The sequence below is a fragment of the Podarcis cretensis genome (genome assembly GCF_951804945.1).
Source record: "Podarcis cretensis genome assembly, chromosome: 1".
NCBI lineage: Eukaryota > Metazoa > Chordata > Lepidosauria > Squamata > Lacertidae > Podarcis > Podarcis cretensis.
In genome coordinates, this window is record NC_137170.1 from 10,923,581 (window position 1) to 10,948,557 (window position 24,977).

The 24,977-nt window shown below is 43.4% G+C and overlaps 1 protein-coding gene across 5 annotated transcripts in view; it reads right to left on the reverse strand.

Moving 5' to 3' along the window:
- Positions 1-2,047: 2,047 nt before the first annotated feature.
- PPP2R5E (protein phosphatase 2 regulatory subunit B'epsilon) overlaps positions 2,048-24,977 on the reverse strand; it is an 89,282-nt gene continuing 66,352 nt past the window's right edge. For 4 of the 5 annotated variants that reach the window (XM_079947681.1, XM_079947680.1, XM_079947684.1 and 1 more), the window contains 11 exons: positions 21,748-21,840; positions 19,935-20,065; positions 19,024-19,083; positions 16,834-16,942; positions 14,423-14,476; positions 14,267-14,317; positions 11,307-11,426; positions 9,898-10,025; positions 7,157-7,258; positions 6,298-6,441; positions 2,048-4,366 (listed from right to left, as the gene is read on the reverse strand). In XM_079947681.1, the coding sequence (XP_079803807.1) occupies positions 4,267-4,366; positions 6,298-6,441; positions 7,157-7,258; positions 9,898-10,025; positions 11,307-11,426; positions 14,267-14,317; positions 14,423-14,476; positions 16,834-16,942; positions 19,024-19,083; positions 19,935-20,065; positions 21,748-21,840 (1,092 nt within the window). In that variant the 3' untranslated portion in view covers positions 2,048-4,266. The remainder of the gene's footprint in view (positions 4,367-6,297; positions 6,442-7,156; positions 7,259-9,897; positions 10,026-11,306; positions 11,427-14,266; positions 14,318-14,422; positions 14,477-16,833; positions 16,943-19,023; positions 19,084-19,934; positions 20,066-21,747; positions 21,841-24,977) is intronic. The other variant, XM_079947683.1, reaches the window with a different exon arrangement.

Genomic DNA, 24,977 nt, shown 5'->3' on the forward strand with positions numbered 1-24,977 from the left:
GAGCCATTTCCAGAGGAAGAACTGTGAAAGGAGAGAGACTTTGTCTGCAATCATGGGGTGGCTGGGCTCAATCAATCAAAAGATTATGAGTCTTGAGGTTATTTTTTTGGTTGCTATTTTGTTAACTTTGTGGTTTTATAGATTGCGAATGCTGTACTTTATGAATCCTATCATATGACCTTTGTTGCAATTGTGCCATTAGGCTTGTTGGGGGTTTTTTAGTTGTTGCACTGATGGCATTTTATGGGTTGTAGTCGTTTAAACTGATGACTTCTTAATTGCTCTGTACGATTTGTGCTGTATTTTTTCTATTATGTTATTACAGTGGTACCTCTGGTTACGAACTTAATTCCGTTCTTAACCTGAGGGACCACTTTAGCTAATGGGGCCTCCTGCCGCCACCATGCGATTTCTGTTCTCATCCTGAGGTAAAGTTCTTAACTCGAGGTACTACTTCTGGGTTAGGGGAGTCTGTAACCCGAAGTGTTTGTAACCCAAGGTGTTTGTAACCTGAGGTACCACTGTATTTGCCATTTGTAAGCCGCTTTACAACTCACCTGAATGAGAAGTGACATAGAAATGTGGTTTTTAAAAAATCGAATCAAATTTCCCATCAGCCCCAGCGTGCATGGCCAACTGCTAGGGAAGATGGGAGTTGTAGTTCAGCCATACGTGGAGGACCACAGATTCCCCACGCCTGCAGGCATAGCCAAAGTGCAGCTCCCATCATCCCTGGCCCTTGGGCCTTCATGGCTGAGGCCGATGGGAGACAGAGTCCAACTGCAGCAGAATATAAGCTACCCTTGGGCTGGGGAATCACCGCTATCAACTTGATTTCCACTCCCCTTTTTTAAAAAACAAAACATACAAAAGGCTTTTAAAGTGCACGACTGCAGCTCCCCCATAATAGTGAGAGATCCTGCGGCTGTAAGCATAATTTAAGCTCAGTGCGCAGACACAATGCTGCGTTTCCTGGTGCCTCAGAACCCTCTCAAGCATTTCATGTGTTTTGAAAGGCAGATAAAATATCTGTGCATGAAAAGTGTTTTGCTTTCCCATTCATTAAGGCGAGCTGGGCCAGGGCCAGCCTGTTTTTGCACCTGAGGCAGAACCACAAAATGACGTCCCACTCTCCACCACAGGTCTACGTTAGGAATAGAGGAGGAAGGAAAACTGACATTGGGATCTGCTGCCCCTGGGGATGCTGCCGCCTGAGGCAGTCCCCTCACCTTGCCTCATGGGCGCGCCGGCCCTAGATGAGACTCTGCTTCAACTGCCTCAGTCTGCCCCCAGCTATCTCCCACCCGACTCTTTGTAGTTACATACAGTCCAAGAAGATCATTTGTTGACCTTGGGAGCTGCGTTCTAGTCTCTTTGTTGTATTTATTTCTTTGCTCAAAGAAAGGCATGAGAAAGGCTGGCTCTCAGGCTGAATTTCCATACCTTCCAAGAAACAGGCCCTGGGCTCATGAAGTGTTCAGCACCTATGTGACAAACGGCCTGGAATGTGTCCCTCGTTGCAAGATGACTGCAAATATCCGGGAGTCAAGCAATCAACTGACCTTCCTTCAAAGATATACCACTTTTTCCTAATTACACATGTGTGTGTTTTAACACCATGATAATAGCATGTAACATTTACACTGCTGCTTTAACACTGAGAGCCAGTGTGGTGTAGTGGTTAAGAACGGTAGTCTCGTAATCTGGGGAACCGGGTTCGATTCCCCGCTCCTCCACATGCAGCTGCTGGGTGACCTTGGGCCAGTCATACTTCTCTGAAGTCTCTCAGCCCCACTCACCTCACAGAGTGTTTGTTGTGGGGGAGGAAGGGAAAGGAGAATGTTAGCCGCTTTGAGACTCCTTAAAGGGAGTGAAAGGCGGGATATCAAATCCAAACTCTTCTTCTTCTTCTTCTTCTTTTCACGACTGTAAAATGTTTGTCAGGTGTGTAAAATGTTCTCGTCGAAGCCTATTTTAGGCATGGGTTAACTTCAAAATCCGTAGCAGAAACAAAAGACTGGTCAAAATCAAGGACGTCTAAGGGGTATGATTTGTTATAAATTTATTTCATCTTCAGTATTTCAGCTTGCACCTTTTGCTCCAGCACTTTTTTTTAAAATAGAACGTTTCACCTATGGCAGCATCTGCCATGTATACATTGAGTCCCAGTCAATGTTCTTAAAAGAGGCTTAGCTTAATCCCATTAAACCATGTTGTGTTTGGTGTTGCATATGACTAGTTTACTTCTCGTTTCCACCCACCCTCCCCACCCCCATGAATTAGCAGTGTCAAGTTTTTACAAAGCTCTTGAGTTTACAATATCCATGTGCAAAGACTCACATGTACAAACTGTGACCTGGTAACCCCGAAACAGTAGTCCATCTGACAAGAGAGGGGAATCTCCCTGCTCTCTCATTTTATTTATTTATTTATTTATTTGGCCTGGAAACAAGAAACCCCCAATTCTACCAAATATTTAAATGGCAGGAAGAAAAATATACAAGCTCGTATTTATACTGTACTTCTATCAATGGCAACAGGTTGTAAATTCATGTTTGCGACTATCACAAAAGACTTATGAACACCAATTCAGCTTTATACTGTAAATACTGCTGGATCAATGGTTTAGGATTATCAATCATTGTTGTCATATGTTGTCTATAACAGTTCAAAAGCATCCTGGAGAAAAATCCTGAAAAACACATACCTTACGGTATATAATAATGTACCTGCATTAGCTAAATATATACTGTACACAAGTCTTATCAGCATTTTATCTACCAAAGATGTGAGATTCCACTTTTAAATACAAAGCAGAGCCAGTAATGTATATTTATAATACAGCCCTCTCTTTTTTCCATATATATTTTTTTGCTTTGTCTTTAACCTTAAACAATTTGGTCACAATGCACCTTTGATATAAAATCATTTAAAATTTTATTATTAATACTCAAGACATTAGGTTTGCCAGAATTGGAATATTCTCTTCCCCCCCGCTCCCCAATAGTATTTTTTAGAACCACTTTTGGTAACAAATACAGTAATTAGGAAATGAGCACCCAAGTTCAGAATGCTGAAGTATGTTATCCATAATCCATTCCAGCTCAAAACAAGATGTTGCTGTGATAAGAAACGGAGTTGCAAAAACCACCACAGAATCTTTTTTCTTTGTCTTTTTTGGCTGGAATGTTTAATAAATATTTAGAAAGGTAAGGCAACAACTTCAAACAATCCAACCTGTCTGCTCAACTCCCCACCCTCCCGCCCCCATATTAGCTCCATGATGACCATACACGATCAATTTTTTTTTTAGGTGTACTCTTGTTTTATTATATCCAAATAGCCTAAAGAAAATGTATAGCAATGCAATAATTTATCCTCAGTATTTCTAAGACAAATCTGGCCGTTTTATCAGCCGCGTACAGCTTAATACTGGTCGGATACTGAAGTCTGCGTTGTTGCCACTGCGCACTTTGATAAGGATTGGTGGGGTGAGCTGAGATTTGCAAGCAACTGATTCATTGGCAAATCCCAATGCACACCTCCCAAGTCCGCCTATAACCACATTATAGTTACTCGTAACGTTCACACTGAAGGAGCACCAAAGCAGGTCTGGTACTCAAAAGTTGCGTATACCAGAACAAACTCTTAGCATTTAAAGGACCTCTATTTTTTTATTTTTTTTACGGCCCTGATCTGTATAAACATTCAACTCATGAAGATGTGCAAAAAAAGGAAAAAAACAAAAACAAAAAAATCCAAGTCAAATTACAGCAGTTATCCGGAGGAGAAAGATGTTACACAAACTCATAAGAAAATGACAATCTTTTTTTCTCTCTCTCTCTTTTACTATAAATACATTTAACAGTTTAGCAGAAAGACAAGCTAAATTTAAGATTGTTCACATTTGAAGTTGTATCACTCTCTGCTAATGATAAATAAGGAAGAGGTCCTGACAATGGAATTTGGACATAGCAATTTCGACAGATCTTTTGAAGACTGGTTTAAAGAAGGGTTAAAACAATGATTATTTTTGCAAAGTTCTGAGAAGTCCATCTGTTGTCCAAACTTTGGATTGAAGTTCTTTTTTTGTTTGTTTGTTTGTTTTCCTTTACTTAGAGACAGATATATACAGTGCTGTTGTAATAATGAAACAAATGTGAAATCTACTGTAAAGTTGCACAATACAGAAAACTGTTGCTCCATCTTCTACTACATACATGTGTGACTCCACAGGTTATTTAAATGCTGCTTTGCTGCTTTTTGTTAAGTTGGAATTATCCCATCCCGTCTAAGACCCCGCTTTAGTTCCAAATCCTCCAGTTTCTTCCATAGTTCTTCACGTTCCTTCTCCTTTTTCTTCTCGCTGTTAAATTAAGGGGAGGGGGGAAGAGAAGCATTAGAGGAAAAAGTCAGGTTTTCACGAGCCCCTTGTTTCTTACATCAGTACAGCTACAGAAAGAAAACGGCACTAGAGGTAGAACGATGAACTGGGACGTCCCAACGTTTTGCATTTTCTCTGAAACCTCTTAAGGCTGCACACACAAGAACCCCACAACTGAATAGTGCCAGGCGTTCGCAGGAACAACCCCAAGCCGGTGGTGCCTTGCAATATCCAATGCTACCCAGTCTGGCAAGACTTCAGAATCACACCGCTTGCTCTATTTGCTGGTCTTGTCCTGCACTTACTGGCATTTCTTTATCCGAGTTAATGAAAACCTGCCTTCTAGAGCAAAACAAAGGTAGAATAAAAACAACAATTACATACCAAATGCACTACTGCAGACGTTTTGGAGGGTAAGGAATTGTGTTCCTGTATTTGAAGCCATTACAAACCCAAATTGCCCAATATGTTCCTTCAAATACTATGGAGATGGAAGCCAGTGGAGCTTCATTTGGCAATGTATGTCATCCGTGACGAGTGGATTTATTTTTCTTTCTAGCGAACTCATTGGATCTCTTTTTAATTATCGGACTGCATCAGTTATTTAATTTAAAAGTGTTATTATTCCATTTCTTGTTCTCTCCTTCCCCACACATTCTTATCTTCATCATTATTTACAGAAAACTGTCCTAAGCTTCTTTCCAATGAAACCACCAATGAAACCATTGGAACTGCAGCCAGACAAGTGACCAAAATTCCAGGTCCAAACTTTCACAAAACAGAAACTGCTACTTAACCTTTCTATTTCTCAGGATCATAAACTTAATATGTGCATAACTTTCAAGTTGCCAGAGAGCTAATGAATTATACCCAAGTTTATTGTAATAATAATAATAATAATAATAATAATAATATATTTATTTATTTATACCCCACCCATCTGGCTGGGTTTCCCCAGCCACTCTGGGCAGCTTCCAGCAAAAGATGAAAAATACATTAAAATATAACTATTTAACTTTTTAAAAATGCCAGATATTGACTTGGCAGGCAATAGATAATGTCACAGTCGTGTACATAGTTAAAAATGGCAAAATTCTGTATACTAGAACAATCCTGGACTACTATCCTACCATTATTCATTATGGAGAAGGCCCAGTGAAAACAACAGCGCTTACTCCCTAGCAAAGTGTATCCTCTACTTGAGCAGTGCCTTGTCTTTTTTACTGCTGGAATCCAAACAACAGTGCATCGAGTTCTGTGCTAGCAGCCAAGGAGGCTTTAGGCTTGTGTCTCTCAAACACCCCACAATGCCACACAGAAAACCATTTTTGAGACTGAGTGAATGTTCAAAGCTGATCATGGTGTGACATGGGAGCCTGCTGTTCAAAGACAAAAAGGTCAAAAACCATGCCGGAGATTCTTGATGAATGAAATAGCTTTCCAAATCCTTGCCTTCAAGATGTCATGATTTTAAAAATGTGTTTCCTGCACATAGATGGAAGCCTCAGCTTTGACCTTTTGAGGTGACCAAATGCCAGAAACACCCATTGCCAGAAACACAATCAATACTTCACTAATAATTGCTAGGAGTCTAACCAGTTTCTTGATGAAACTTGTGTAATGTTTGCAAAAAGGTCCACACTAAATCCACACAGCAGCATCCCCGATACCCTGATGGTCCTGGGCCACTGTGTAAGAAGCCTAGCCTAGCTTAGACAAAACATTAACAAATCAAGCATAACTGACTTGCTGTGCGTACAGGCATAAAGTCTATAAAAGCTAAGGGGTACTTGGTACACCTCTATTTACATTTCTTTGAGTTTTCTTTTTAATGTTAAGCAGAGAGCTGTCAGCCTGGTGATGGAACTGAACAACATTAGGGCCTCCAAGAACGTGTGAGAGGCTATACTAACCTAACAAGGCTTGATGACATACAGTACCCTTCGCTTTGCTTGTGGGAACCCCGAGTCTCACAAAAGGCACGACTTTCACCAAGTCGCAAACTGCCCGGAGTTCCCGAAGTTTCCTCATTAGTTTCACCTGCTGCTTTGGATAAGCTGAAATTTCAGACAAAAGATGATGCACTATAATTGGAGAAGGGTGATTAAGGGAAAGACAGAGAAACATTTTAAACTAAGGTGCAACTAATGATCGTATGGATGGCACTTCTTCTAGATCCAGCAATGTCAAAGCCTTAAATGTATCAAGATATTATGGAGAAGGAAAGCAAGGAAGGCTGGGGGGGGGGGGGAGAGGGGGTCACTTTGCTTAGAGATCCCAATAAAGGTCAGACGCAAGTTATGAGAGTTAATTGCTGAAAGCTTTCTTGACTCACAAAGAGTTCCTGTATGCATTCTGGACACCATCTTCAAAGCAAAGTGAAGGCAAATTGATGAGGTTTTTTTTTTGGGGGGGGGGGGTTTAAATAAAAAAAAGAAATTATTTTTATTTTTTACTATTGAAATTCTTGATACAATTAAGTCTTTAAGAACATAGAGCCAAAAGAAGTTCTGTGAGGAATGCAAGTTCACAAGCTACGCAATGGGTACTGTATCTCATAAAGGGAAGGAAAAAAACAACCATCTATACGTCTTGCAGGGGCCAGGCTAATGAGCATGCGGGGAGGGGGGGGGATGAGGCATTGCAATCAATCATGTGTGGGAATTATGCAATTACTGCAAAGTGTTTAAATAAAAAAAAGAACCAAAACTAAAAACAGCAGGCTTTATGCACAGCTGACAAAATAAAATAAAAAAGGCTGTAGAAAGTTACCGCTGGCGATCTGACTTGTAAGTGGCCGTCAGCTCGTCAAACATGGCGCTGTTCATTTCCATAAATGCCTTCAGCACGTTGTATACTAAAGCCACAATAGCCCTGTGAATCGTGAAAGAAAGAGTCCATTAATTTGCCGTTCAAACGGGACAGATCTTTTCGTGCCAACAACACCGTTCTGATTTGTGTCACAGGACACACAGCTCTGGCATCATCTAAGGTGTGTCCCCTTCCAGTCTTCCCCAAATCTATAATGGGTCAATGGAAACAGAATCCTGCATCAATAAATGTTGTGCTGGGAAATGTCAGCAACCACAGCTGAATATAGTGTGTGGAGCCTTTTCAAATTCTGCAGTGTTTCAATGTAAGCCAAACTCAAGGTGCTATGACTTTGTGGGGGAAGAGCAGAGGGGGCAACTGAAGTTTAGAACTCAAGTTTTGCAGAAACATATGAAAGCAGGGAGAGAATGCAGGAAGATTTAACACAAAACTTAGCATGGTACCAGGCAGGTGATCCCAACTTTTTCATTCCTTTCATCTGTGCAGCCTAGTGATAAGTTCTCCAAGGACTGGGAACCTCAAGATACTCTCTAGTCAACTCTAGTCCTTCTATGCTAATAAGCTGGGACAATGGCAAAAGAAACTATAAGAAAAAGGACTGGGGGAAAGGAAGACTAGAATTAGAAAAAGGAAATCGAATGAGAGAAGCACTGAGGAGGAGCAGAGAACCTCATATTAAATAAAAAAGAACGTTCATGTTTATATTTTTCCTTTATTACCCCGTGGAAGCTCAGTGCAATATATGCTGGTAGAAGTAAGTACAACTGAATTTACTACAGTGGTGCCCCGCAAGACGAAAAACCCGCTAGACGAAAGGGTTTTCCGTTTTTCGAGGCGCTTTGCAAGACGAATTTCCCTATGGGCTTGCTTCGCAAGACGAAAACATCTTGCGAGTCTTTTCCCTTTCCCCCCCCTTTTTCTAAGCCGCTAAGCCGCTAATAGCGCTAATCCGCTAAGCCGCTAATAGGGATGCTTCGCAAGACGAAAAAACCGCTAGACGAAGAGACTCGTGGAACGGATTATTTTCGTCTTGCGAGGCACCACTGTACATGTCCTGTTAAGGAGACCCAGAAGAAGAAAGTGTAAGAAAACCAGGGACTCATCTCCCCTAAGCCCTCTTGAGTAAGCTTTTGATGACCTGTCTGTGCACCTCAAGGCTGTCTCCTACTGCAGACCCCACAGAATACCACAGGGCTTATCAGAGACTAGGGCAAAAGTAAATCGTATTAAGGTTTCATCTGGAGGATATTGCTGTAAAGTGGCAATGTGGTAGCTGCAGAGCGGCAAAAGGCACCTTTTAAAAATACGGGATGTACATCTCTGCGGCGCAATAAGTAAGTGCATCTGGCTGTTGACCAGAAGGCTGGCGGTTCAGGCCCCCCCAGGGACAGCTGTGGACAGGAGTCCTGCACTGCAGCTGATTGGACTAGAGGGTAGATGACCAACTCTAATTCTATGATAGATCCTTTGTTTCAAAGATCCTGATAACACAAAGTACTAATGACATCAACATCACTCAACTGTGACACAATCCTCCACACACCAGGTCTGAGGAAGCACAGTAAAACCACCTCCCTGCTCCCAGTGAACTGCAAATTCTTCTCATTCTTTTGGCTAGATTTTTAATAATACAGTTCAGTCTTGGGGGTGCGGGATACCAGAATCAGAGCATCTGCCAATATGCTAGCCCAGGATATGGAATGAACTTTGCGCTTCCCCAATTCAATATTTAATATGGACATATCATGCCGGGTACTACTAACTGGTGCTGCTTGTTTCAGCAGGTTTCTGTGCTGTTTTGAAAAAATGAAATTATTTCTTTGTTTTTATTTAGTCTCAAAATTATATTATGGCTTAACTGTGAACAGCATTGTGAAACTTGGTTTGAACAATGATCAGTACGATATATTTTTTTTAAAAAAACTTTCTGTTTCTGAGAAATGGACCCTTCAAACTAGTGAAACCTTTTCCAGGTTCTGCCAGTCTCTAGATGAAATGTTTCTGTTCAAAGATCTGTAATAGTCCAACTTGGAAGTCATCATACTTTGCTCACAATACGGCTGTGCACCAAATATCTACGAAGAGGTTCCAATATCACTTTTCAAGTAAATAGGCCAGATCATAATGAGAGTTGCTTTGGAAAGCCAACCAAGTCTCCTCTAATTTCCAAAAGTTTTAACCTTATCTATTTTCCTAAGTGACCATGTACACAACGAGGCAGGGCCACATTTCAACTAAGTACAGGGATTTATTATCTCTGCAATTCCAGAGTTTTCTCCTCTTCTTAACTTCTCCCACCAAGGATCTCAGAGGAGCACCTGCAAGTTTATTCTATCATACTGTAAGTACCATACTGTCAGCTAGCACTATATACGAGAAACACTGCAACTTTCTCAAATGTATGGTGTCCCAGAAACAAGTTTCGTGCATACACTTCAGGTAAATATCCTAAGTGCTTGCAAAAGCCCTGCTCTCATTGTGCAACTCTAGAGTTAAGTGCATTTGGTGTCAAATCTATGCTGTAAAACCCTGCAAGTGGTGAAATGTCAAGACAGGTCAGATAACCAGTATTTCATTGTTTAGGAAACAACTCTGTGAAAGGTACAAATCTAAGATTTTCAATGTGTTGCAAATATACAACAATGGGTTTTTTAAAAAATAAAACGAAGAAAAACACTTACGGGTTCCAGTGTTCTTTGGAAATCCTGTACAGACTGGAAAACATTATGGGAAGTATTACATTGGAATTCTCCTCTATCAAACTCATGATGTATTCATTATTCCAATAGTACAGTGCTCTTTCAGCCACCTTGGAAAAAGGGGGAAATTGTATTTTTTTATTTCCTAGATCAGGTAACAATTCCAGTAAGTACAACCATATTATGCCAGTGCTTTGCCATCTGTACTGTTTTCCAGATTGTTTATGGGCCCAACTTAAAAGTGCTGGAATTAACCTTTAAAGTCCTAAACATATTGGGGCCAGCAAGTAAATGTACATGTGGTATTCCATTAGGGGAAATCTATTGAGAGGAAACAATATTGCATGGCAAAGTGGTAGGACAGGGCCTTCTGGCGGTTTCCTCACTGCGAGAAGCAAAGCTACAGGGAACCAGGCAGAGGGCCTTCTCAGTAGTGGCACCCGCCCTGTGGAACGCCCTCCCATCATATGTCAAAGAGAACAACAACTACCAGACTTTTAGAAGACATCTGAAGGCAGCCCTCTTTAGGGAAGCTTTTAATGTTTGATGGATTACTGTATTTTAATATTTTTTTGGAAGCCGTGCAGGGTGGCTGGGGAAGCCCAGCCAGATGGGCGGGGGTATAAATAATAAAATTTAATTATTTATACCCTGCTCTCCCCAGCCAAAACCAGGCTCAGAGCAGCTAACATCAAATATATAACATATTAACATAAAATCAGGCAATCAATTAAAATACATCCTAAAATCAAATCAGAATCAAAGTGAAATCCAATCAGATGACAACCCACAGATTAGGGCTGGGGACCTTAAATGCTCACCGGCCTGTTTGTACTGATCTTATATGAGCCTGTGAGAAAAGTTGCGGAGCCACTTTCATATAAGTTCTTATAAGGAGAGAGGGGGAGTCAGACTGGACCCCGACCAAAGGCCTGGAGGAACAGCTCCGTCTTGCAGGCCCTGTGGAAAGATGTCAGATTCTGCAGGGCCCTGGTCTCTTGTGGCAGAGCATTCTACCAGGGTACCAGGTCAGGGCCACGACCACGGCCGAAAAGGCCTTGGTTCTGGTTGAGGCCAGTCTAAGCTCGTTGAGGCCCGGGACTTCCAAGATGCTATTATTAGCGGACTGGAAGGTCCTCTGTGGGGCATACCAGGAGAGGCGGTCCCGTAGGTACGAAGGCCCTAAGCCTTATACGGCTTTAAAGGTTAAAACCAGCACCTTAAACCTGATCCTGTACTCCACTGGGAAAAGGCTAAGCATCCTCCAAAACTTGCTTCACTGCTCAGAATCCCCCTCTTCTGAACTGACTTCCCATATTAAAAAATGGTGTCACGGTTTATATACATGCAACATACAATTTGCTTCTGAGTTTCTGGCTGCCAATACTGACCTGAAAGTGAGGGCTAGACACACACTTAGCTATTTGTTTAAACAAGGGTTCTTGAATTTTGACAAACTGTGAGGGTTCAATCACATCCAATATCTCCTCCAGCTCTCCAAGGAACATGACCTAAAGTGAGAAAGGAAATATTAAATTCAGAGGTCTTCTGTTTGCATTCAGAAATAAATTTTGAAGGAAGCATTAACTCAGCTTCTAGTTATGCCAGTAGAGATAATGCACGAGAACAATATACCCTTCATTTGCAGAAACTGGCTGCAATCATGCATATACTTCTCAGGAAGCAAATGCAAAACCCAGAGCCATTTATTGGCATAGGAACAAGCACACTTCCATCAAGTCAGTAAGCCTCTGCACCAAAATAAACTTGCAAATGTCACAATTAAAGAGCACATGCAAACATTTCCAACCGCTCTTAAAAATTGACACTATTAACAGCTAAGTAGGGTGGACAGCTTACTTTTTACAGATGGCACAAAGGAGGGTAGCCATTATTTTACTCCTACAAGAATATGCAGCATACAATGGTTGCTAATTGGGCTGCTGTCAACCTTTGTGCAAAGCAATAAACCTATGGCTTCTGAGTAGTCAATGACAAATGTCAAAAAAAAAAAGATCTGCATCTAAAATCATTTAATAGAATCGTTTAACTTTCCTCAAAGACACCTACATTTTCCATTGTACTACAAAATACTATTGGGTTACTTGTAAGGTTTCTCTCCTACAATTTCTCTAAAGAGCTCAAAACAGCACACATTGCTGGCTCCTCACCATTTTATCCTCAAAGTTGCCCCGTGTGATAGATTGGCCTGAGAGACAATGGTTGACCAAAGGCCACCCAGCTGAACTATTTAAAATTTTAAAAGATGATGCTGTTAAGGTGCTACACTCAATATGCCAGCAAGTTTGGAAAACTCAGCAGTGGCCAGAAGATTGGAGAAGATCAGTCTACATCCCAATCCCAAAGAAGGGCAGTGCCAAAGAATGCTTCAACTATCGCACAATTGCACTAATTTCTCACGCTAGCAAGGTTATGCTTAAAATTCTACAAGGAAGGCTCAAGCAGTATGTGGACCGAGAACTCCCAGAAGTGCAAGCTGGATTTAGAAGAGGCAGAGGAACCAGAGACCAAATTGCAAACATGCGCTGGATTATGGAGAAAGCTAGAGAGTTCCAGAAAGACATTTACTTCTGCTTCATTGACTATGCAAAAGCCTTTGACTGTGTCGACCATGGCAAACTATGGCAAGTTCTTAAAGAAATGGGAGTGCCTGATCACCTCATCTGTCTCCTGAGAAATCTCTATGTGGGACAAGAAGCTACAGTTAGAACTGGATATGGAACAACTGACTGGTTCAAAATTGGGAAAGGAGTACGACAAGGCTACATTTTGTCTCCCTGCTTATTTAACTTATATGCAGAATTCATCATGCGAAAGGCTGGGCTGGATGAATCCCTAGCCGGAATTAAGATTGCCGGAAGAAATATCAACAACCTCAGATATGCAGATGACACAACCTTGATGGCAGAAAGTGAGGAGGAATTAAAGAACCTTTTATTGAGGGTGAAAGAGGAGAGTGCAAAATATGGTCTGAAGCTCAACATCAAAAAAATGAAGATCATGGCTACTGGTCCCATCACCTCCTGGCAAATAGAAGGGGAAGAAATGGAGGCAGTGAGAGATTTTACTTTCTTGGGCTCCATGATCACTGCAGATGGTGACAGCAGCTACGAAATTAAAAGACGCCTGCTTCTTGGGAGAAGGGCAATGACAGGCCTAGACAGCATCTTGAGAAGTAGAGACATCACCTTGCCAACAAAGGTCCGTATAGTTAAAGCTATGGTTTTCCCAGTAGTGATGTATGGAAGTGAGAGCTGGACCATAAAGAAGGCTGATCGCCGAAGAATTGATGCTTTTGAATTATGGTGCTGGAGGAGACTCTTGAGAGTCCCATGGACTGCAAGAAGATCAAACCTCTCCATTCTGAAGGAAATCAGCCCTGAGTGCTCACTGGAAGGACAGATTGTGAAGCTGAGGCTCCAGTACTTTGGCCACCTCATGAGAAGAGAAGACTCCCTGGAGAAGACCCTGATGTTGGGAAAGATGGAGGGCACAAGGAGAAGGGGGCGACAGAGGACGAGATGGTTGGATAGTGTTTTCGAGGTTACCAGCATGAGTCTGACCAAGCTGCGGGGGGCAGTGGAGGACAGGAGTGCCTGGCGTTCTCTGGTCCATGGGGTCACAAAGAGTCGGACACGACTAAACGACTAAACAACAACAACAAGTTGAGGGATGCGGGTGGTGCTGTGGGTTAAACCACAGAGCCTAGGGCTTGCCGATCAGAAGGTCAGCGGTTCGAATCCCCACGATGGGGTGAGCTCCCGTTGCTCGGTCCCTGCTCCTGCCAATCTAGCAGTTCAAAAGCACGTCAAAGTGCAAGCAGAGAAATAGGTACTGCTCCAGCGGGAAGGTAAATGGCATTTCCGTGTGCTGCTCTGGTTCGCCAGAAGCGGCTTAGTCATGCTGGCCACATGACCTGGAAGCTGTACGCCGGCTCCCTCGGCCAATAAAGCGAGATGAGCGCTGCAACCCCAGAGTCGGCCACGACTGGACCTAATGGTCAGGGGTCCCTTTACCTTTACCTTTACCCCCTAGTTGAACGCTCTAAGCACTCTTATGATCCCAAGCACGGCCTTTTCCCCCAGCTGCTGCATACCCTGGGCTGCCATCTTCATCTAGCTATTTCCAAGGTCTCTCTCCTCATCAGCCACCAGCAGTTCAGACCCCATGAGCATATACATGAGATTAAGATATTTTTGTCTGAAATGTGCATCCCTTTACACTTGCTCACATTAAATGGCATTTGCAATATAATAAGAGATGGCCCAATGTTTCCTTTTTCTACAGATTCTGTTTTCAACAGGAAGACGATCAACGCCCCATTACTTACTTCTTTTTGACTGCAAGTTTTCGGCCAGAATTTCATTAAACCTCTAATGACCTGCATTGAAGAAGAGACAATGAAAAGTCCATTTAGATACAGAAATACACAGGTGCCTGAAGCCAACTCTCAAGATAAGAAGAGACATGTGTAGATCATACTTACAGGCTCTGTGAGTGAAGGGTCTTTCTCCAGAAACTGCACTATGCAATATGCCAACTGCAAAATATATAAGAAAACATTGCATTAAAATATTTTCTTGAAAACGCAAAAAGAATAAAAAAGAATAAAAATATTGTTAAGGTGGCTAATCCAGATATACATCCTGAATCCTAACTGCCACGAACAGACTTCCCTCATGGCACTGGGTTTCCCCTGACCTGCTGCAACCTCCTGCAAGTACGAAGAGCAACTAGTGATGATGCCCACTGGAAAATATTAGAAAGTAATGCAGGGGGCAGGGACATGGGTGGCACTGTGGGTAAAACCTCAGTGCCTAGGACTTGCCGATCGTATGGTCGGCTGTTCGAATCCCCGCGGCGGGGTGAGCTCCCGTCTTTCGGTCCCAGCTCCTGCCCACCTAGCAGTTCGAAAGCACCCTTAAGTGCAAGTAGATAAATAGGTACCAGGGACGCAGGTGGCGCTGTGGGTTAAAGCCTCAGCGCCTAGGACTTGCCGATCGAAAGGTCGGCGGTTCGAATCCCTGCGGCGGGGTGCGCTCCCGCTGCTCGGTCCCAGCGCCTGCCAACCTAGCAGTTTGAAAGCACCTCCGGGTGCAAGTAGATAAATAGGGACCGCTTACCAGCGGGAAGGTAAACGGCGTTTCCGTGTGCGGCTCTGGCTCGCCAGAGCAGCGATGTCACGCTGGCCACGTGACCCGGAAGTGTCTCCGGACAGCGCTGGCCCCTGGCCTCTTAAGTGAGATGGGCGCACAACCCCAGAGTCTGTCAAGACTGGCCCGTACGGGCAGGGGTACCTTTACCTTTACCTAATGCAGGGGGCTGTAGCAGGAACAGATAAATCCGTGGTCCTACCCTAATAATGATAATAAGGATGATGCAACAACCCTCAAATGACACAGGGGCAGCTTTGTATCCAAGTCTTATTCTGCCAGCAGTTTCCATTTCAAATGCATTTCAAACTGCAAAGCTGACCAACACACCAAGCTCCTCAGTATACTAAAGCAACTAGATAAATGTGAGTCTGAAACCATCTGAATTTCGGCACTGAATGCCTCATTGTGCTGTGGATGTTTTTCTTCTACGTTTCTGGCAGCACTGGGGCATGTGAGTTGAGTTAGCACAGCTGAAAACCGGCGTACAGAAAGATTAAGCTAGCAAGGCTCCCTCTGCAGGGATATCAGAGGCAAAGGTTTGGAGAGCAGGAAAGTGTGGGACATGCTGCTACTGAATGAGAAGATTTGTAGTCAGACTTAGGAAAACAAGAATACTAAAGAGTATAAGTGCTGGTTCAGAATTTGTGCCAGGAATTCAAAGCAGTGGTGTGCAGAATGGCAGGCTGCAGGCTAAATCTGACACCACTGTTGATTCACCATCACCTTGCAGCAGAGGAAGGCAACCTTTTCCTTCCTGCCAACCCCCTCAACAACTGGCTTCTGGAAGGAGCAAACACTTTCAGAAACACACAGCAACACTCCCCACTTCTTATTCCCTGCAGTCGCCTCTCCCATCAAGAACAGTGGAAGATGCTACCCTTAGGTGCTTTGTGACAGCTGACTACAGATTCACTGGAGTGGCAAAAGTAAAAAGGCGGGAGGAAAGGGGAGGAGGTGTCTGACTCGGGCTGTAGTGCTCCTCCCCAAGTTAGCTGGCAGGCATATCTAGCTGCCAAACCCCAATTACAGAGTGGAATAAAGCACCCAAACAAAAAAAGTAAAAAATAAATAAATAGGGAAGCTATACAGGCAGTCCCAGATCTGGATGGGTCTTGCATTCCAGGGAGTTGCACACTTGCGTGAAATTGTGTGCAATTAAAACACCCTGCCCCATCCATCCATTTTAGGAGGTTTCCTGGTCCCTTCCGGATTTGCCGCTGTGTGCATGCACACAATCATGCACATTTCAGTCGCGCCTAAAAAAGGGGTTGTTTGTATTCATCAACACTGAAGACAGACACTTGTGCAAACTGATGTAAGTTTAGCTTTCAAACCTTGTGTGCGCCCTCATCCTAAGGCAACACTAAACAATTAAGATACAATTAGCAGTAGCTCTGTTTCAACAAAACATCCAGTATCTTGTACCTCCTTAGCTTACCTAGCACTGCATTGTGGGCTCAGGGCTGAACTAGAGAAAACATCCCGCTCACCTAGCCAAATAAGCTTGTAAGAACAGACTGACAGAAGTGGATGGGTTGCTGGAGGTTCTTGCCCAATTGCAGGCAGTCTCTGGTGAACACAAGGGGCAAGCAAAAATATGTCTACTGGACTCTACATGTTTCTGTTTTATTAAAGGGTTTGGTTAAATCTATTTCCAACTCAGCACATACAGAAGTGCCGCACTGGTTCTAACAAAAGCAAGAAACAAAAAACAAACAAACATTTGTATGGAAGCTTTTACCTGTGCATGGAAGAGCGATAAACTTCTAACGGTATGTAGAGGAATCAGTACTTTCACCAAAAACTGTTTATGCTCGGCTTTAAGAGGTAAAGCAAAGCCATTGATAATACTAGAAGGGAGAAAAGAAGCATTATTAGTATCAAGGTATTCCTTAACACAGAATGAACTGAGATGTATCTAATCACAGCTAGAACAAGTGTTTGAAACTGGCACACATGAAACATGGTCTAAATTTGCATGAGAACAAAATTAATCTTGCAAATTTAATTTATAAGCAGAAAAGCATTCCTTTACCAATAAGTGTGAACAGTGCATATTATAAAATTGTCCATACAGATTTCCTTTCATTATCTGACCCCTGAGAATTCTGTTATCATGAGCAAGTTTGGTTCTCTCGTCCTCTCTCTCTGTGGGTAGGAGTGACTGAAAAAACTACTTTCATTTCAGGATGGAATCTGCCAGATCCTGCAAGGGAAAAGGCTAAGGATTTCTCTTTCAGGATCAAAGCGAGTAGACAAGGAAGCATGTGGGCCGTAAGTCCACAAAGAGAAAGTACATGAGCTCAAGGTCTGCTCCTGACCTCAATGCAAATAAAATCCTGGGAACCAAATCAACAAGCCCACAGTGTGGGCCATTAGAAAATCTAAAATGGAGCACAGCAAGCAACTAAGGATACAGGGCCCCACAGCATTTGAATGCCGCTTTAAAAGTCAGTGAGAGCTACCTTGCCAAAATCAGGTGCCCAATAAAGCATAGACTGTCTGACAATCGCCACCAGCAACCCAATCCTTTAGATCCAATTTAGAACCAATATTATAAGGAACAGCTTAAACTAACTCAGATAAGGCAGCATCCCAGCCCTGGCAAGTGACTCTGTCCAACTTCAGGAAGACACATATTTAGCTTCCTTGTGCTCTCAGAAACGCAGCAGTCAAGAGTCATGACTGTTAGAACTCCTGATCTATGATTGCAGTCATGGGATTTTTGTCTTTCACATGACGGTATATGTTTTGACTCCACAGAGTGGGATGTGACGGAGACGGGATGTCTGTTTTACTGTGTTTCGTGAAGTGGGACTATTGTCCTTTGTTCTTTTTCTCTTTGCTGCCTGATGCTAGAGAGGGAGCCATGATGCAGTGCTCTGTGTGTGTTTATATGTAAATAAAGTAGATTAGCCAAAATGCTGAGCTGCTGAGGTCTGTCACGCATGAGGCGCAAACTCTGTGGATCCCTAAGTGTGCCAGTGTCGGTTGGCAACGGTCGCTGTGATGTTCGGGCTGAAGAAAGCTTATGAACGATCGACCAAGAGGGAGGGAACATGCCAGTCAGGCATGTGTCTCTGCCAGGGTCCTACTCAAGTGTAAGATGAACTCCTGACAATGACATCTTTCCTGAATTTCAAAGAGGGCCTTCTACAGCTTCACTCCCCCCTGCACAACTGCAGCTCCATTTGAACTATTGTGTGCAGCACAAGTGAATGGAGGAAAAAAGAACAGGACAGGGCTGAGAGTTGGGCTCAGCACCACTGCACCTTATGAGTCTCCATGGCAAGGCAACAACTCACATTGGGCCATTAGGGCTTGTCATTTTAGGAGGTGAAGTTTTCTGCAAATCTCTTCAGCGAGGCGTCTTAAAATTAAAATACGTTTTTGAGTGTGAGGAATTCAAATTTTGTGATTGGACAACAGTTAGCTTGGTAAGTCTATGTTGATGGAGAAGCACATAAACTGCTTTCGGAAAACAAAACAAAAATTAATTTTACCTTATGAAAATGTCAGATAATGCTAAATAGTAGTAGTGATTATAGTAGTAGTAGTAGTAGTAGTAGTAGTAGTAATTTGCCACAAGCATTTGGCAATGATTTTTAATGAATTCTATGCAATTTGAGACACATTTAACTTACCAAGCAAACCTAAATTATATTAATTTAATTAAAATACCTTTTGAATTCTTAAGTCATGTTACAACTTTTTAACACCCCTCACTTTGGGAAATTGAAAGTTGGGCCATGTGTTTACTATCACAAGCACCCTTATCTGGAAGCCAGTTCAACTGCTAGTGAGGTTTCTTCCACAGAAACATTTTGGGCCGTCAGTAAATTTAAGATAACCTTTTTTGCACAACAAGTTTGTCATCACGTAGAAGGAGTGTCGTAGGTGAGGTCAGCCCTTAAAACGAAACTTTATTTACCTTCCTAATATTTCCAGCAGTTCAGCTACACCATTGAAGTGTTCAGTTTCATAAACAAACCTGCCCAAACAAATTACATACATTAAATAATTAAGCAAATTGCACAGACACAAATTACGCAGATTAAGTATTTATTTACTTGGAAATTTCTAGCCTGCCCTTCTAGTGTACGTGGACCAACCAGGGTGGTTTACAGTTTAAAAACACAACACGTTAAAAAATATATTGTGGGCATACAAACCTACAGGAATGAAAATAGAAAATTACTGTATTTTTCACTCCATAAGACGCACCTGACCATAAGACGCACCTGACCATAAGATGCACCTAGTTTTTAGAGGGGGAATGCAAGAAAAAAAATATTCTTTAAAGGGAGTGCTGAGCAGAGCCTGTATGCATCCCAGGCTCTGCTCAGCGTTCCCTTTCATGAGCCGCGTGGAGCATGTGTGCGGCTCTTGGGGGCTTTTCCCCAAGGAGGGAGAAGGGCAGCCTGTCACCGACGGGCTGCCCTTCTCCCTCCTGGGGGAAAAGCCCCCAAGAGCCCCACACACGTTCCACGCAGCTCGTGAAAGGGAGTGCGGCTCTTGGGGGCTGCCCTTCTCCCTCCTTGGGGAAAAGCCCCCAAGAGCCGCACACATGCTCCACGCGGCTCATGAAAGGGAGTGCGGCTCTTGGGGGCTTTTCCGGGAGGTAGTGGAAGGGACAGAGGGGCTAAACCAGAAGCTAGAACAACAAGAGGGAGCACTGCGCAGCGATCCCTCTCACTGTTCTGGCTTCTGGGATAGCCACACAGCCTGCATTGGCTCCATAAGACATTTCCACTTACTTTTTAGGAGGGAAAAAGTGTGTCTTATAGAGCGAAAAATACGGTACATAAACAGTTTTCTTTTTAAAAACAAACCCACACTTACCGTAGAAAAATATTGTTAATCTGTTTCCTGATAAATGCTCTAAGACCAAGGAACTTTCCATAAATTCTGTGTAAGACTGTTTTTAGGTAGTCCCGCTCACGAGGATCTTCGCTGTCAAACAGTTCCAGAAGCTATGGGGGGGGGGGATCAAAATGAAATAAAAATGAAACCAACAGCTCAGAAATGGAGTCTGTCACTAACATCTGCATTTCTGAATTGGCTTTATCTGACCATACTTCTTCATTCCACAGCCAAATTGTCCATCGTAAATTCTGACCTTCTGTCTATCCCTACCAATAACCTTCACAGAAGGCTCTTTGATCCAGTGGAAGCTTCCATGAACAGGGTGGGGGGATGTTTTTGCAAAAGTCCCCTTTCCTCCATACAGCTCCCAGCACTGTTCCAGAGAAGTGTTAGAAATTCGGACATATAAGCTAGGGGCCAAATGGCCACTTAAACCAAGGTTGCAGTCACCAAACCAGAATGTCTAGTTGCCATTTTGGGGCAAGACAAGCCAGTGTGGTGTAGTGGTTAAGAGTTATAGACTCGTAATCTGGGGAACCGGGTTCTTGTCTCCGCTCCTCCACATGCAGCTGCTGGGTGACCTTGGGCTAGTCACACTTCTCTGAAGTCTCTCAGCCCCACTCACCTCACAGAGTGTTTGCTGTGGGGGAGGAAGGGAAAGGAGAATGTTAGCCGCTTTGAGACTCCTTCGGGTAGTGATAAAGTGGGATATCAAATCCAAACTCTTCTTCTTATTTTTCAAATGATGGGCTGGTGTGATTGATTCTCTAACTAGTTCAGATGACACCCTTGAGCTAGGTTAAGAGCTTTGAGAACTTAAAGAAGAAAAGTCACTTTATCCAGGGTCTGTCCACATATATACGGGCCTATTTCTACCTCTTTTTCTTGACGGTAACACATTCATAAGGTAAGAATATTCTGCACAGCAATGGAGTGGGGTAAGTGAAGACAAGCTACAGCAACTGACCATATTGTTGTTCACTGCTCCTGCTCAGACTGCACAGGAAAAAACCCCACATTTTGGTTCCTGAAATTCATTCCGACTGTGCAGCGAAAATATAACTGACAGAATTCTACAGGAAGGGGCATTAGTGTGTGAAAACAGTCCAGATCCAAGGATCCTCAGGTATGCACCTCCAGATGGTGGAGATATCAGATGTCATCCTGGAGCTCAGGTATCTGTGCTTGGTCGGAAGCGGCTGATAGCCAGGTGCAAAATGTGCCTCACGGCTGACTATTTTCGAACCCAAAGGGTATCCGAACTCTCTGAAGCAGATCTGGTGTGGACGCAAGGGACTGCAGAGAGAAGGGAGAATGTATGGCAATCACCTCTCTCTTCCTCCTCTTCACAGAAGCCTTTGCTGGATCAAAGAGTCTGCCCATGAACAGAAGGACCAAATTGCATATAAGCACTGATGGACCAGTATATTGCTTTATCCTTGGCAAGATCTAACAGGGAGGGGCAGGTTCAAGCACCACAGAATTTTATTCATAAGGTGGAGGAAGATTGAGAATTGTTTCAGGAGATGGCTGTGTGGCATTCTCTCTCATGTGAAGTTAGCTACTTCTTAGTGCCAAACATTTAATGTCATCTTCTACCAAATTTAAGTTACAGTATTTCATAATTGCCTTCACACATTCCAGTGACAGCTTCTGAATGCAGCTTGTTTTTTTAAGTCCCTCAGACTTACTGAAACTCCAGTAATCAACCTACAGTATTTTTTTAAAAAAAATAAAAGTTAGCATTACAAACACTCTCATGAGCTTCGAAGAGAGCAGACCTCCTTACCTGTAGTACAAATTTCTGGTCTATGTATTTTTTGGCAATGCTGGGCTGGAATTCTTGGCTTTCCAAAAATCGTATGAAAAATTCATATACAAGCTGCAATAAATCACAACACAATTTAGTAATGTGTTAATGCGTGCTGCATTTCTACAGAACGAAACAGTAAATTATTATTCTGCTTCCGTATTTAAAGAGAGGCAAGAGTAGCAGGTGGGTAAAGACATCGTCTATGGTGGGTAATGGTGGGTAAAGACATCGTCTATGTGCCTACCAGGGACGCAGGTGGCGCTGTGGGTTAAAAGCCTCAGCGCCTAGGGCTTGCCGATCGAAAGGTCGGCGGTTCGAATCCCTGCGGCGGGGTGCGCTCCCGCTGCTCGGTCCCAGCGCCTGCCAACCTAGCAGTTTGAAAGCACCTCCGGGTGCAAGTAGATAAATAGGGACCGCTTACCAGCGGGAAGGTAAACGGCGTTTCCGTGTGCGGCTCTGGCTCTGGCTCTGGCTCTGGCCAGAGCAGCGATGTCACGCTGGCCACGTGACCCGGAAGTGTCTCCGGACAGCGCTGGCCCCTGGCCTCTTAAGTGAGATGGGCGCACAACCCCAGAGTCTGTCAAGACTGGCCCGTACGGGCAGGGGTACCTTTACCTTTACCTTTACCTTATGTGCCTACCCCAGGTTCAAGTGAGTGTTTTCCAATCTGCTGCCCTCCCTCCTACTGCACAGAGGAGTTCATTGTTCTGCATGTGTGAGGAGACTGTTGCTGAATCAAACAACTTTTTTTTAAAAAAGGTTATGTTCACGACCACCTTGATAAAACTGTTTCCCCATCTCTCCCTACCTCCTGCCCCACCCTTCCTTGGTTTATTTACATGGTCTTTCCCCCCTCTATAGGCCCTTTTCAGAGACACAGACCCACCCACACATATAGTTAAATATTACCACTGCCACTCATACCTACTCAGGATAGGATGGGATATAAGTCCAATTTAACTTAATAAATAATGTGTTATTTCCCTGTGTTCATATAGCCTAGAGTGGCATAAGCCTAGCGCCTATTAATTCTTTTTATTTAGCTGCCATCAGAAGTACTGCAGCTCATTCTAAGAGCAGGCATTACAAACTCTTTTGCACTGGCTTGCCAAAGCTCCCAGGGGTATAATCAGCATTCCTCTGCCCTCCAGACTCTTGAAATCATATAAAATAAAGCAATTATTATGTTGGTGAAACATTTAATGGTAATTAGAAAGCGTTTGGGAGCATTCAACTACAACACAGATGTCTGGTGCAGAATAATGTGTTTTAATCTGGATTCTCCAAACTTGTTGGGGGGCGGGATGACTGCCTCCTGCATGGAAGGCATTTGTGTGCCCGCACTCTCTCCCTCTCCACCCCACAGGGCCTGACTGCAGGTTACACATAAACATGCCCAACAGCCCTTTCCACTTTGTAGAACTGATAGGGAGGGAATCAGTGGATGGAAAGGGCACTTAAGTCCTTCTCTGCCCTGTTTCCTCACTCCAAGTCCCCATGCCAGGCAACTTTCCCCCCGTGGGGTTTAAAATGTGTGGGCATTTATAACCCTGTGGGGTGAAAAATCCGTGTGGCACCATTTGGGGCAAGGAAAGGATTATACAGCCTGCTACGTTGCAATTAATTGTTCTCTCCTAAAGAACTGGGGTGGGTGTGCTACTAGGCTACCGTTGCCCAGGTTTGCACGTAAGCAGGAACACATGAAGTTTCCTTTCACTAAGTCTCATCACAGGTTTACCCCAGCAGGCACTGGCTCTCCTAGGTTTCAGAAAGGGGGCATTCCCAGTCCTACCTGGATTGAACCCAGGCCACTTTGTTCACAAAGCCTGCATCTTTTTAGCGGAAAGCAAGTGGCCAGGACCATTAGTTCCATGAATGAAAGAGTGGAAAGGAAGCGATAACACTGGTATTTATTAAAATCTCTGTGAAACTGGTTTTAGAAGTTGCAAGACCATCATAAGGTGTGGCTCAGTGTATTCTGCCTAGCTAAATATAAGCTGCTAGAGGACTGAAAGCTGGAGCCTATAGCTGCTTCTCCTCAATGCGCCTTTGTATTTCCTAGGAAACTATTTAAAATGGTGTTTCCTAGTCCCTTTTATAAAAATCAATATCCATACTGAACAGAATGTGAAGCTAACTATAGAATTTAACATCACTAAATCTGTATTTATCTATATACATTCACCTGTAATATGGCATACTGTTACTATTCTGCATAGCGAATCTGAACACAATTTTCAAAGGGAACCAGAAAGTGAAAGAGGCCTGAAGTTTATCAAAACTAACAGAACCTGTCATGTGGGTATACAGTGCAAAAAATAAATGGCAACAGCTATTATGATAGTGTCAAACTAAAGATTTCTGCTGTCCTCACATGGCCAGGGCAAACTATATACAGAAAAGTGCACATCAGGTGACAGCTGAGAAATAGAAGTTTAAAGTCATTTGAGACTAAGGCAATGTAGATTAGATACTGCTAAGACTTCCTGGCTTCTAACTTTATTTTGTGTGAACACTTCAGGTAAATGCAATAGCATACCTGTTTACAAAGCAGAAAAATGAGGCGGTGTACAAAGGGAGATACTTGTACACACTGTTAGTTTAAAAATAAAAACTTCAGATTAGGGTGGCAACTCCAAAACTTGAAGTTAAGCCCTGACTAGGTAAAGGGACCCCTGACCATTAGGCCCAGTTGTGACCGACTCTGGGATTGCGACGCTCATCTCACTTTATTGGCTGAGGGAGCAGGCGTACAGCTTCTGGGTCATGTGGCCAGCATGACTAAGCCGCTTCTGGCAAACCAGAGAAGCACAGAAACGCTGTTTACCTTCCTGCTGGAGCGGTACCTATTTGTCTACTTGCACTCTGATGTGCTTTCGAACTGCTAGGTTGGCAGGAGCCAGGACTGAGCAACGGGAGCTCACCCCGTTGCGGGGATTCGAACCGCTGACCTTCTGATCGGCAAGTCCTAGGCTCTGTGGTTTAACCCACAACGCCACCCGCGAAGCACTGACTACTGAATCCTTAAATGTTGCACTGGACCTGCAGCAGAAAGGAGAAGTAAGCTTTGGTCCCCTGAACCAGCCAGAGGGTCGTGGGCTACTGGAGGCTTCTAGGCAGAGCAAAGGGGAGTTATCAGGCCCTGCCATTGGACAGGGGGCCATCTGTTACAGGGAGTTTGCCTCCTTCTCCCCAAAAAGAACTTT